General features: G+C 33.4%; 1 protein-coding gene across 1 annotated transcript in view; it reads right to left on the bottom strand.

The window, feature by feature from the left end:
* LOC113040900 (astrotactin-1-like) overlaps positions 1 to 13563 on the bottom strand; it is a 109086-nt gene that overhangs the window by 28333 nt on the left and 67190 nt on the right. The window contains exons 3-5 of the mRNA XM_026199094.1: positions 10314 to 10707; positions 7787 to 7936; positions 2159 to 2266 (exon numbers count right to left, since the gene is read on the bottom strand). Of these exons, the coding sequence (XP_026054879.1) occupies positions 2159 to 2266; positions 7787 to 7936; positions 10314 to 10707 (652 nt within the window). The remainder of the gene's footprint in view (positions 1 to 2158; positions 2267 to 7786; positions 7937 to 10313; positions 10708 to 13563) is intronic.

Here is a 13563-nt window from a genome sequence, read left to right as displayed (position 1 = left end):
AAAGGCACAAGGGAAGCAGTTAAAAAACAGCCCACATCAGGGTTGGTGGTCCATGAAAGGAGCACTGGATCAAACCAGCCAGCCAAACTCTGGGAGCAGCGGCAGCTTTGGCACAAATAGAGCAGCAGAGAGATAATGCTTTACCTTTTGAAGCCTGCTGCTTTTATTCTAAATACTGCAAATGGCAAATCTGAAAAAGAGTTGTTTTTGACCACGTCTTTTGTAATACAGCCATACTGGTTTGGTGTAGTGCTGCCCTGTACATCTGTTACATGTAAAATTAAGGCACAAGACACTGTACTATATCAACATACAAGATGACATAAACACATCCATTCGCAATGTATGAGGACACAACATTTTGATCAGTCTGGTTATCTACAGTAGCTCATTAACACAAGTGACGTTTAAAACTCTGTTAATAACATCTCAGGATAAACATGGACAATAGCATGCAGCAACAGGAAACAGAAACAAAATACATATGAGAGGAAATTAGATGATACATACAGTACATGATGACAAAAGTCCAAATACAACGACAACAACATATTTGACTGATTATATACAGCATATGAAAAATGAGTTGCAAATGACATCCGTGTGATTGCTTAGCATTGCAGCACGTCAACTACAAAAGAACAATATTAAAGCTTAGATACTTAAAATATCATCTTCTTAGATAAGGATGTTATCTGAAACTATAAGGCTGACTTTTGAAGAAATGAAAGACACATGATCAAAAGAAAATGGAAAGCATTGATTCAAATATTTGCATGCATCTGCCAGAAATACATATACAAATGCCTACGAAAGATTGTGGGCAGATATTGAAATCTAAAAACTGCTTTATGTTTTTTTATGTTATTGAGTATTCATCAGTCATGCATTGACTTATACTGTAGGTGAAACATACTGGACTTGGTCTTCTACTGAGGACCACATTTTCAAAGACTGATTAAAGCAAAACGATTTTAAAATTATTCATTTTAGATAACAATATAATCAGGCTTTTTGTACCCTGGCCTGCATCCTTTCTGTAAGTATTAAGAAAGCTCAAATTTTTCAATTATAAAGAGATAAATGACAGCATTTAGTATTTAGGTAGGGGTTAGAAGCGTAAGTATGTATATGTTTATATCAATATAGCACTTAAAATAAAAGTAATATTATACTTTTATTTTGAATCATTACTACTTATAATATATTATTATAATATAGAGATCTATAAATTATAAAAATATTTTTATAATAAGTGCAAACATGTCTATCAAAATCATCAAACTGTTCTCACCCAATCATAAGTTTCCTGCAGCGATCTAGGGAAAACATGTGACAAGCCATGTCTATTATTAACTTAAGTCCAATTAAAGGTGTTGTTGCTACAGCTGACTAGTAGTGTTTTTGACAAGTACAGGGTTTAAGCGTTTGTTAATTAGAGGGAGAAGGTATTAAAGCAAAGTGATTGTCTGTTAGTTGCCTTTCAAGTGGCAGCTCCTCAAGAGTTTAGGGAGCTTTGCATTCAGTCTGGACTCTTCAGAACACAATGCAGCGCTCCTCAGGGGACAATATAAGAGTTTTAGGCAGACTCTAGCCATTAGTGTCTGACAGTACTGTCCAACTGGTTTGTCACTTGCTCTCTTAGCGCTTAACATACACAAATTTACCGTGCTTAATGTTGAATAGTGGTCTACAGATGAAGCTGCTAAGCTTAAAGTGCTTAAATACTTGTAAGCGTTCATTTAGTCATCATTTGTTTCAGAGAAGGTCCATGTAGTCTTCAAAGAGGCTCTGAAGAATTCACTTAACAAACTCAAAAATTGCTCAGGAACCCTCAGTCCAATTTGGAGGACAGTAAAAATAAATAAATAAATAAATAAGTTAAGCATTTATGCTTTCCTGCAAGTTGTTTTAACACCGTGTTCAACTGCAATGGCAAACCAATGGCAAATCTCACTCGTAACGACATGCCTCAATCGGTGAGATAGTTGAAAGGCAAGCCATTTCACAACTAACACTTTGCTTGGTTTCTGAACAAAGTGTGACACGAACACCAAATGGCCACAATCAGGCGGTGCAGGTTGAAACCATGCGTTGGTGTGGAAGTCCTCCTTACCCCCAGAGCCCCACGCGGTGTTGACGTTACCGTTTCTCATACCTCGACTGCGACGGCGGCTGCGGTTTGGGTCAGTGTAGAAGGTCAGCTGCGGCTCACTGTCCGCCTCCGTCCCAGAGTCCCCATCCGGGTTCAGGAAAGTTGAACCCGCTGTAGAATTCACATAAAAATCATCCATCAACCAATTCATCAAACCAAACTGAAAATGTGTAGGCCCACTATAAAGGTTTTAGACAAACCTACAAGTCAATCTGTATGAAAAATAATAACCTTAAACAGTGTAGACAGAAATTAAGCTAATCCCCAAAATAAAAACCATCAACATTAATTACTGATTATCCAATAAAATATTAGATTATTTAAAAGTCTCTTAAAAATAAATAAATAATGATTTTACCTAAGACATACAAGAACATTTCCAAACACAATGTCATTTCGAGGTTTTGAAATTAAACAAATGTGACAGCAGATTTTTTTTTTTTTGTGTTTGTTTGTGTGAGTATGTAATTACCAATCCATTTGTTTACTTAAATAGCATTATTGATTAATACAGAAAGTAATTATAAAGAGCTACAAACAACATATTCATTAGAAATATCAAATTGGAAAGCAATTTGAGTCTTGTAATGAGGGGAAATGTTACAGATAATGCAGCACAACCACAGCAAAAAATGTGTGCTATTTAAGTTTGAATTGCTAAGGCATTATACATTATAGTTCAAAATCAAAAATTTGGGGACAGTAAGAAATTTTACTGAAAAAAAGTAACTTATGCTCACCAATAATTTTTTATATACTATTTATTAATTGTATTGTTATTATTATTATGGATAAAAAAAAAAATGCTAAATAAAAGTAGCACTTTCTTGAAAAAAAAAAAAAAATTATATATATATATATATATATATATATATATATATATATATATATATGTATATATATATATATATATATATATATATATATATATATATATATATATATATATATATATATATATATTTATATATATATACTGTATATATAAAAATTCTGACCCCAAACTTTTGAACAATAGTCCATGTAAAGAAATGTTAGATATGAATCAAAATTTGTTTATATACAAAAATGGGAATTAAATGATGCAATGAATGACAGACAATCATAATTCAAAATACAACAGGGGGAAATATTTACATAATATTATAAATATAATACTGTTTTGACACAAAAAAATCTTATACTGTAAAAAGGTTTACAATGCACTTAAATAAATTATATATAAAACACATTAGAAACCGTATAATAACAATGTGACATACAGAGAATAAGCCAGTACCCATACAGTAACTGTCGTTCTGTGAGATGTGATTCTCCTCTCAGAAGAGTATTGGGTAAATATAAGTAAAGAACAGGAGGTAAGGAGTGTGACAGAGATAACAAATGCACACTTCCTTGGGCTCTTTTTTCGCTGTGCACAAAAGACACAATTTACGCATCAGAGCTAGACAAATGCTTTCATTATGCAGCGCGTGAAGAAGAGATGCATGAGTGCACTGACCCGTAGATTAGACCGACTCGTGATGATGAGAAATAATGTTTGAGTTACTCCATATTCACACAACAGTGTGGCTATCCATTAGAAACATCTTCTCTGGTACAGAAGTGAATCAAACAATTATAATTTATACATGAGCCATCTGTATGGAATGAACCAAACAATGCTTATTTTTACAATATCATTTCATGCCGCCACAAACAACACATGAAATATTCAAAGCTGTGATGCAAACAAGACACAGGCGGGTCATGAGAACAGCAGGAGTTGTTTGGCCCTACAGTGAAATCAAAAGTCTTAAAAGAGCACAGCTCTGAAAGTAATTATTATTATTTTAGCACATCAACACATTACAGTGATATTGAATAACAAATCAAATGTTTCATAAATGAAAGTGTAACGATGGATGAAAAAATTACAAAAACTATTTGAAAAGCCACTTGTCCTCAAAATGTCTTCTTAAAACATCTACGCTGTCAAAATTATTTTACAGTAAACATTTTTGGAATTACGGAGTTTATTTTTATGCGCTGTGCTTTTGCAACCCTATTTAGAAAAAATGATTATGAAAATAAGGTAACATTATGCTTATATAATTATAAATATTCTTATTTTTTACGGATAACTGTTACCACGATCAAAATAAAAAATGTGTTTACACTAAAGAAACACTAGTGGTCACCAAGTGATAAAACATTGTTAAATAGTATTACAGTCTAAAATAACTTTTTTTCTATTTAAATATATTTTAAAATGTTATTTATTCCAATGAATAAAAATAATAATTTCTTTCTTTATTGTGAAATCTATTTTTTATTTTATTTATTTATTTATTTATTTATTTATTTATTTATTTATTTATTTATTTATTCATTCAACTCTTTTTTTTTTTTTTTTACACTAAAACTTTTAAATACTAGACAACTGTTTTCAAGCTTCGTTGTTCCAAAATTTGACTGCCAATATAGATATTTTTATATTTAAATGCATTTAGTGCCTGGTTAAACTGAAAGCTGGATTAATAGACCGCAGGCTTTTGTGCTTAAATACCATGCAACAGTTTATTGAATTTGACCCTTTTGTTTTGAAATGCCTTAAGAGCACAACAGTAAAAATGGCTTGATTATACAATAAAAAAATCTAACAAAAAGCTGATGAAACACCTGGCATTTAAGACTTCAAACGCTAACAACCATTTCGAAATGACACACGCCAGCATACCAATGCCTCTTTTTGTCTTCGTAACAAATGAGAACAAAAGAAGCACCTTCAAAGGAATTAGCCGTAAACCTCGCAGAGCAGGTGAGGATTGTGCGCTAGCCTCCACAATTAGGCAGGGGCCAAAGGTGCAAAGACCCATGGAGGGGAATAAAAGATGAGCTTGTTTAAATATTCAACACAGAGCACCAACAGCTTCTCGGCATGCAGTGCAGGTGCACATGCCTCCTACAACAAAAAAGTTATTTTGTACAGACAATCAGGGTGGTAGAACTCAATCATTTGCAAGGTCTTGGAATCAGTTACAACAGAATGATGAGTAAAGGTGAAGTACGAACACCTGTGCTTATACCGTTGACCTAGAGATAGCAGAAAAACGTCAAATGCAGAGAGCAACAGTTTTAATTTGTCTAATGAGAAATGAGGGTTATAAATAGATGAGGTGACATAGGTAGGTGTGACTGAGAAAAAAAGGAAAAAAGAAGAAGAACTTGAGAGAATCTGTGCACTCACACACGTTCTCCTCCAGGGATGTGAACGGGTGTCTAAATATTGCTTTCATGTTCATGGATTGCTCTGATACAAGGTTCATTAGAGAAAAGACAGACAAGAGGAACCTTCTCAAAGGGAACAGACATTTTGTCTGAATCACACAATAAATAATCAAAATAATAATTCAAACAGGGCAATATCAGTATGAATATGAAAAGCTATGGAAATCTGGAGTTGCTATTTTGGAGTTGTCAGAAAGAACTTTAGGAGGCCAATAACCCAAAGTCAGATTCAAACCCTTAGAGACAAAATCATGCATGGTGGAATTAGTGGATTGGCAATACACAATCCGCCTACATAAATAACGATTAAAAAAGTTGAGATATTTAGAAGATTATTTTTTTCATAATAGTCTGTACACCCACAACTCTATGGCATTGTTAAAAGAAAAAGAAAAAAGAAGTCTCAGTTAACAATACTGCTATTACTTAAAGAGCAACTATACACAGAAGCAGACAGTATGTTTTGTTGTGTTGACAGATATGCCATTCTTGATTTTTGAAGGAAATTAATAATTTTAATCAGCAAAGATGCATTAAATTGATAAACAGTGAGATAGGGACATTGATAATGTTACAAAAACTCTCACTCTATCTCTCTTTTTTTTTTTTTTTTTTTTACATTGAAGAATCTTAAATAAAAAATGCAACACAGTTTCTACAAAAATATTGGTAAAACTTTATTTTAAAGGACCCAATTTGAACTATTAATGATTTGCTTATTAGCATCCATACAGTATTACTAGTATATTGGCTGTTTAATAGTACTTATAAAGCACATATTAATCCCTTATTCTGCATGACCATATTTTAGAACCCCTTAATCCACCCTATACCTAAATTTAACAACTACATTATTAAATATTATTAATATTTATTATTTAATATAATTATTATTATACTATTATTATTGTGTTCCTGTAGCTCAACTGGTAGAGCACTGCGCTAGCAAGCAAGCAAGCACAAGGTTGGGGGTCCGATTCCCCGGGAACACATGATATGTAAAAATTGATAGACTGAATGCACTGTAAGTCGCTTTGGATAAAAGTGTCTGCTAAATGCATGAATTTAATTTAATTTAAATATTAATAAGCAGCAAATTGGGAGTTTGTTAAGGAAAAAATCTTAGTGATATAAGTGTTCCCTATCCCAAAATACACACACACACACGCACACACACCCACACACACACACACACACACACACACACACACACACACATATATATATATATATATATATATATATATATATATATATATATATATATATATATATATATATATGCACACACATTTCTGTAAAGCTTTTTAATGAGACAAAAATTCCTGACTGCACCTTTACATTTTTATATTCATATGCAGTAAATGCACAATCCAAGTGCATTGGGTATTAAAAAATGCTGGTCTGAAGGTCAGAGAGAGACCGTACGTCTGCTGGACTGAGGTAATGAAGCATTAAAGCATGAGCAGAGAGTCAAGGAAAACACTTCACTGGACATCTGCTATTAGTGGTCAATATAAATGTAAGAGAAAGGAATTTGAATTTTATAGTAGATATCTATAGGCATGTTTCCCTAAAAACCACCACCAACAACCAATATCAAAAGCACATCATGAAAGCATATGAACACCTCATCAAATTATAGTTTTTGGTGGACTGATCAAACCAGCAATAAGACAGCAAAGAGAGTGGAAGACAAATATTTGTGTGTTGTTATGATTACAGGGATAGACGTGGTTGGAATGAGATCTGTGTAGATAGAAGGGGATATTCAGCTCGGGTGTAATGGCTCAGATTTCTCACAGTTCGGTCTTTATTATGGTTCTGTGGTCACGGTTTATGTGCAGTTGGATTAATGCCAACAACCACAAACATTTAAATGTGTGTCTGTGTATGATGTCTAAACATATAATACAATTCCAAGGTTTGGGTGCAATGCAATTTTTTTTTTTTCTTTTTTTAAGAAATGAATCATTTTGTTCAGCAAGAATGTCTGAAAATGCAAAAGTGACAGTACAGATATTTATATTACAAAACAATCTATTTCAAATAAATGCTGCGTGCTCTGTAGGTTTTCATCAAAGATATTTCACTATATTACAGAATTTGGTTTACTGGTGCTTTTTGATTGTTTTACTGTATTTTTACAAAAATGGTAGTGTAATTGCAATAAAGATTGCTGCAATTCTGTGTAATATAAGTGACTTGAATTATATAAAGGCTAAGCTAGCAGGCTAATCAGGTAATTTAGTACACTGAAATTAAAGACATGACATAAAAGAACAGAACAACAACAACATACCGAACCGTGGATGGCAAACCGGTTACAGGAATAGTTTCACCCCTGATACCCAGACTCACCGTGCATTTTGCTGGACAGACGCTTGCGCTGGTTGGTGGAGGTGTTGTGTGGGAGGAGCGTGTTTTGCTGGTGGTTGCTGTTGACAGGACTGGTAGCTATGATGTTATCCTTGTACTTGCTCATTAGGGACAGTTTCGTACTATCGTTTCCTGATGGAAAAAGGTTACAATTAGGAATAAAGAGAGGCAGACAGATGATTGGCAAATAACAGTCCACCAAGGACATGTGGATACAATTTTATGTAAACGCATTTCATTCAGAGGGACAACACTAAGTGGTCTATGTGAAGTATTTTCAGGGTTATGTTAACTAAGAGCCTTCACAGCCCAGTGATTCAGGATATGACATTCCGTCATTCACCATTATGCAATATCGCCATCCCCTGTAGTTAGTATGCCCCTTCATAATGAGTAAATCGCACAACAAAGACAACTGGCACTGCAGGGTTTTTATTGTATTAGGCAAATTACTGTGACAGCATTGCATCGCTCCTTTCCTGAAAAGCTTTTTAGGGGTCTTTATAATGGGCTACTCTTCAAGGCAAACATCAACATCATTTCACATCTGATAAGGGCCGGCCATTCCAAATTCTGTGTGTCCAATATACAAGGCCAATCTGGCACAGACTCAGGTCTGGTTATGTGACTTGCCTCTATTCTTGACTATAGCAGAGCCTAAATGGGTGCCATGGGTGCTGTTAGCCCACGGCCAAATAAGCAGTTTTGCTTAGCAGGAATATATAGCGTTATTACTTTGATATTATTCTGGGAAAAATGGCTTTAGCTAGCTAAATAAATGAATATGTCATGTTGCTTTCCTCTCTGCAGCTGTTTTGATATAGGCTTTATCCAATTTTTAGAGCTCGCATTTAACCCAGGCTTTTTCACTCGCAGCCACATATCGAAAAGGCGAGCTCTGCTGCTCGTGAGACTCCTGAGCTCTCGAGGTGAAATAAATATTTTCAGGGCCGGCAATGTGCAAATGATGAGCTTAGCACATGCAATTTAAATCTCACAGGTTTGTGGAAATAAAAACAGATTTGGTGTCACGTTGTGCATAAATCAACGCACATGACACATTGGAAAAAAAAAAAAATATATATATATATATATATATATATATATATATTTTTTTTTTTTTTATAGCTATTATTTCATTATATTAATATTTAAATGAAATGTAGAAAGTACTTCAACATGCTTTGATCATATTCATTCGCTTTTTCATTCAGGGGCTGGTTACCAAGTACCAAGAAATTAGGCACTAAATCAAAACACTGAATTAGGAGTCTGAATTAATTAAGTGAATGATTAAAGAATGCTATTAAAATGATTAAGGTTACTGTCTGAGGTTTTATTGACAATTTTAAAGTCCAAATAAGTTGGGCATGTTTAAAAGGGTATGTCGCTCAAAAACTTTTCTTCATCTCATGTCATTCCAAAGTTGTATGGCTTTCTTACATCCATATAACACAGCAAAAGGATGATCTTTGCTGGTTGTTCTTTTACATGCAATTACAACAATCGGACACTGAAGTATTCAAGAGGATATAAAAGCACCATAAGAGTTATTATGAAAGTGGTTTATATACTTGTGTGATATATTCCAAGTCCTCTGAAGCCATAGCATTGTGTGAGAAAAAACTTGAAAGATAATTTCCTATGATGTTATTGAAAATCATGACATCCATTTGGCATGTCCACAAGTAATTTCAGTGAATCGGGTGATCCAGTTTACTAAGCCATGAATGCTCATGTGAATGATTTATTAAAGCATATTGAGATTTTCTAATGAAATATGATGAATAACTAAATCAATAACTTTATTCAGTATGTAACAATAAAGACATGCATAATGTTACAAAATATTTCTATTTCAGATAAATGCTATTCTTTTGAACTTTCTATAAAATAAAATAAAAACATTTATCATGGTTTCCACAAACATATTGATCAGCACAGATGTTTAAAAAATGTATATTAATGTTTCTTGAGCAATCAGCATATAAGAATGACTCATGTGACACTGAAGACTGGAATAAAAGCTGCTGAAAATGCAGCTTTTTCTTCACAAAAATAAGTATAATAATTAAAATCAAAAGTATTATAATTATATAATTATTATATATTAACAATATTATTTTTATTATAAATAATAAAAAAGAAAAAGGTATATATATATATATATATATAATTATTTTAAATAATAATATTTTACAGTATAAATGCTTCACTGCATTTTTGACCAAATAAAGACTCAAAAATAAATAAAACATCTTTCAAACACTAGTGTGTCATCTAATGAAATATAATCAATCTGAATAAATCACTGGTGAAGATTTACCTCACTGGTGAATGAATTTACATTGAAAACAACAGCCAGTGCATAATCACACATTTGAAACAACATTATGGTGAGAAAATATATTACAGTTAATTGTGTTATTATTATTATTACTATAATAATTAATTAATTTATTTATTTATTTTTTGGTGAATTATCCTTTTGTGCTGTGGACTCACATACCTGGAGTGAGATCCATGCCAGCTTTGTCATTGCACCCTTGAAGTGAGTCCAGCGTACGTGTCACCTGACTGGTGTAGTCCTCACCCCCATTCATGCACTCCCGCTGCAGGTGGTGGCGTAGGTCTGTAATGTCATATTCATACCCATCCAGGATCGGAGTCTCACGGATGCTGAGGGTGCCACTTGAATTGTGACCCTGCCCGCGCGAATTTCTCAAACTTTCCCGGGCCTGTCCACCCATCAGCACAGAGGGGATGTAGTGAATCTCATTGGCTGCTTCAGCACTAGCGCTCTTTTGAGGCTGAGGTACACGGCGACGTTTACACCAGCGTCTACGAGTGTACAGGATCAACACCAAGCACAGGATGGACAACAGAAGAGCAATCATACCACCCTACAGAGACAGAGAAAATGGGAGGGAGGATGGAAAATGGAAGAGAGGTACATTTATAAAGAGAATAATAAGACACTCCACTAACATTTTTGGTACAAAAAGATAAGTTTAAGTAAACAGAGGATTGAAGAAGAACATTGTGCATTTGCCCAGATTACTCCATACAATTAAATACTGCTCAAATTATTCTATCCAAAACGATATATGAGGATTGATAATGTGTGTAAATCTGATTCAGGTGTAGAGTGCTGCAGGGTTGATGAATTATTATTTATTTTTTAATGCCAAAACCCAGAAATTAGTTCATATTTTAGCACTTCCAACTTCATCGTCCTGAAGTCAATGGTTTTTTTGAATAATTAAATGCCTGGTTTTTAGGTCTGTGGTTAACAAGCTCAGTATATTTTCTTGTTTTATTCTATGACATAAAATACATCAGTAATACCCCCTTGTGTGTTTTTTTTTTAAAGCTTTTACTTGAAAAGGGTAGGTGGCTAAATGGCACTAAAGAGGTTGTCAGGATCAATAAATGTCATCACACTGAATCGGTAAATACATCTACTCACCAGAACGCTTTTACAGCCTCATTGTGTTTATAATAATGTTATTTAGAAACTTTTTTAACTCAAACATTTAGGGAATTTTCTGTGTAATTTTTTTTTTTTTTTTTGGAAGCTTAGTGATTGTGACAATGTAGTCATGCAACCATGGTGCAGTGGTGTAAATTATTTGAGAAAACTAGTTACTGTATACATTTTTGAACAAGTATATAAATACGCTTTATTCCTCTACATTTGAGATGATTAATGAAATTACTTGTTACATTTCACATGGTGCCTAACTTTTTCTGCAAAAGAAGCAATATCACCATCTACAGAACGTCCTGCCCTTACTCACCCAAACTTTTCAACAAGGCTACTGTACACAAATTAGCAGGAATGTGACTCGCAGGTTTTTCATATATGGGATGAGGACATGGCTGAGACCTTTTGAAGTATATTGGTTTCATTAAGTTTTGTAGACTTATGTTGATTAAGCATACATTCAGTATGAGTAAAATACTTAAGTACTGTTCAAATCGGATACTCGAAGACTTTAACTCCAGTTGTATTGGAATTGGTGGCTTGTAACTTGTAATGGAATATTTTTTGTTGTAACATATCTACTGTACTTTTACTCACATATGGTTTTAGGGTACGCTTTAAACTTCTGCCGTTGAATAATTCCTTTATAGCCTAACGATAGTTTTTTTTTTTTTTTACTACTGACAATCACATTTAGTTTTCAAAATTATGAAAAGATTTTCATGTGTTTCCATTTCTGCAATAATCTAAAAGCCGATTGAAAAACCTTTGGGTTTTTGTCAAGGGAACCAGCTTTGGGTTTGGCCTACAAAATAAGTCAAGAATACTGACTCACACACCGGAGACATAATATCTCTAATATTCAAACTGAAGACCCAAGTTGCAGTATGTTCCTTCCGCTGTGCCTCTAAGGAACAACAACACAAACAAAAAAGATTATATTCAAGAATACCATTGAAACGAACTTGAAGTAAATATGCAATGCAATGTCTACATCTAATAATTTAGTTCAGTATAATTACATTTTACTTGGAATTTGTATATTTACAAAGATTCTTTGAGTAAATATCAAAGGTATGATGCGGGTGTTCCCATCACACACTGGGACATGAATAATTAATACGGTTGACATTTTCACTGTATTTGAGTTGTAATGACACTGTTTTATGGTTGTTTTTATTGTTAAGTTTAGTAACTTGCTGTTTTCTAACATCTGGGGTTTCTTCTTTCTGCTCAAAATGACCCATTCCTACTCAAACACTATACACTTGATGGATTTACTTAGATGTCTCTGAGTAAACCATGTTTTGTTTTTTTCTTCAGAGCAAATTTTTTTGAATAAAGTTTACAAACAATGATTGAGTAAGATGTACTGTAGTATTTCAGAGTAAACTTTAAATAATTGAGTAGAAATTACTCAACAAACTGTAATTTGCCAAGTTAAGTGTACTTATTCTCTTTCATAATTTTACATAACTTAAGTAAATTTGACTAAAATTCATGCTTAAATTTACTTAAAGACATTTGTGTGCAAAAACTTGCAAAAGAAAAATTAAGCAAATTTTACTTTTTTTTCAATTATTAATTTTACATATTTCACATGTAAAAAAATAAATAAATAAATTATCATGTCAATGTCAGAAATTAGTTGCATGTTAACTATTAGTATTTCAGTTAATTTTGTATGGAGCCAAAAGAGTATCAATAAAGATAAATGCACACACTACATTCACATATGCACACATAGGATTCATACATGCACACACATAATCCATAAATACACACACAGGATACACAAATGTGCACAAAATTCACAAATGCACACACAAAATTTAAAAAGCACAGAAGATTCACAAATGCATACAAAATTCAGAAATGCACACAAAATTCAGAAATACACACACAATTCAGAAATGCAAACAACATTTACAAATGCACTCAAGATTCACAAATGCACAGGACATGATTCAGAAATGTATTTCTGATGCACACACACGTATCTTGATTTACAAACTGCTTGCGTTCTGTGAACTTCACTGCATTTGTGTGTGAATTTTGAGACTCCCTTGACTTGGCTCCACACACAAATGTCTTTATTTAAACAGGGAATGATCTGCAACCAATCAGATATCTCCCTTGTTTTAGCCAATCACAAGAATGCACCCCACGTGGGGGATTGTTTACTTATAAGCCAATCAGCAAACGACTCACTTTCTCAGCGAACAACTCACTTTCCTCACGCAGCGAAGTTGAGCGAACGATTCAATCTCCT

This window comes from Carassius auratus, chromosome 23 (assembly GCF_003368295.1).
Source record: "Carassius auratus strain Wakin chromosome 23, ASM336829v1, whole genome shotgun sequence".
Classification (NCBI taxonomy): Eukaryota; Metazoa; Chordata; class Actinopteri; order Cypriniformes; family Cyprinidae; genus Carassius; species Carassius auratus.
The sequence above is the reverse complement of the archived record's forward strand: the minus strand, read 5'-3'. Positions and strand labels throughout refer to the sequence as shown.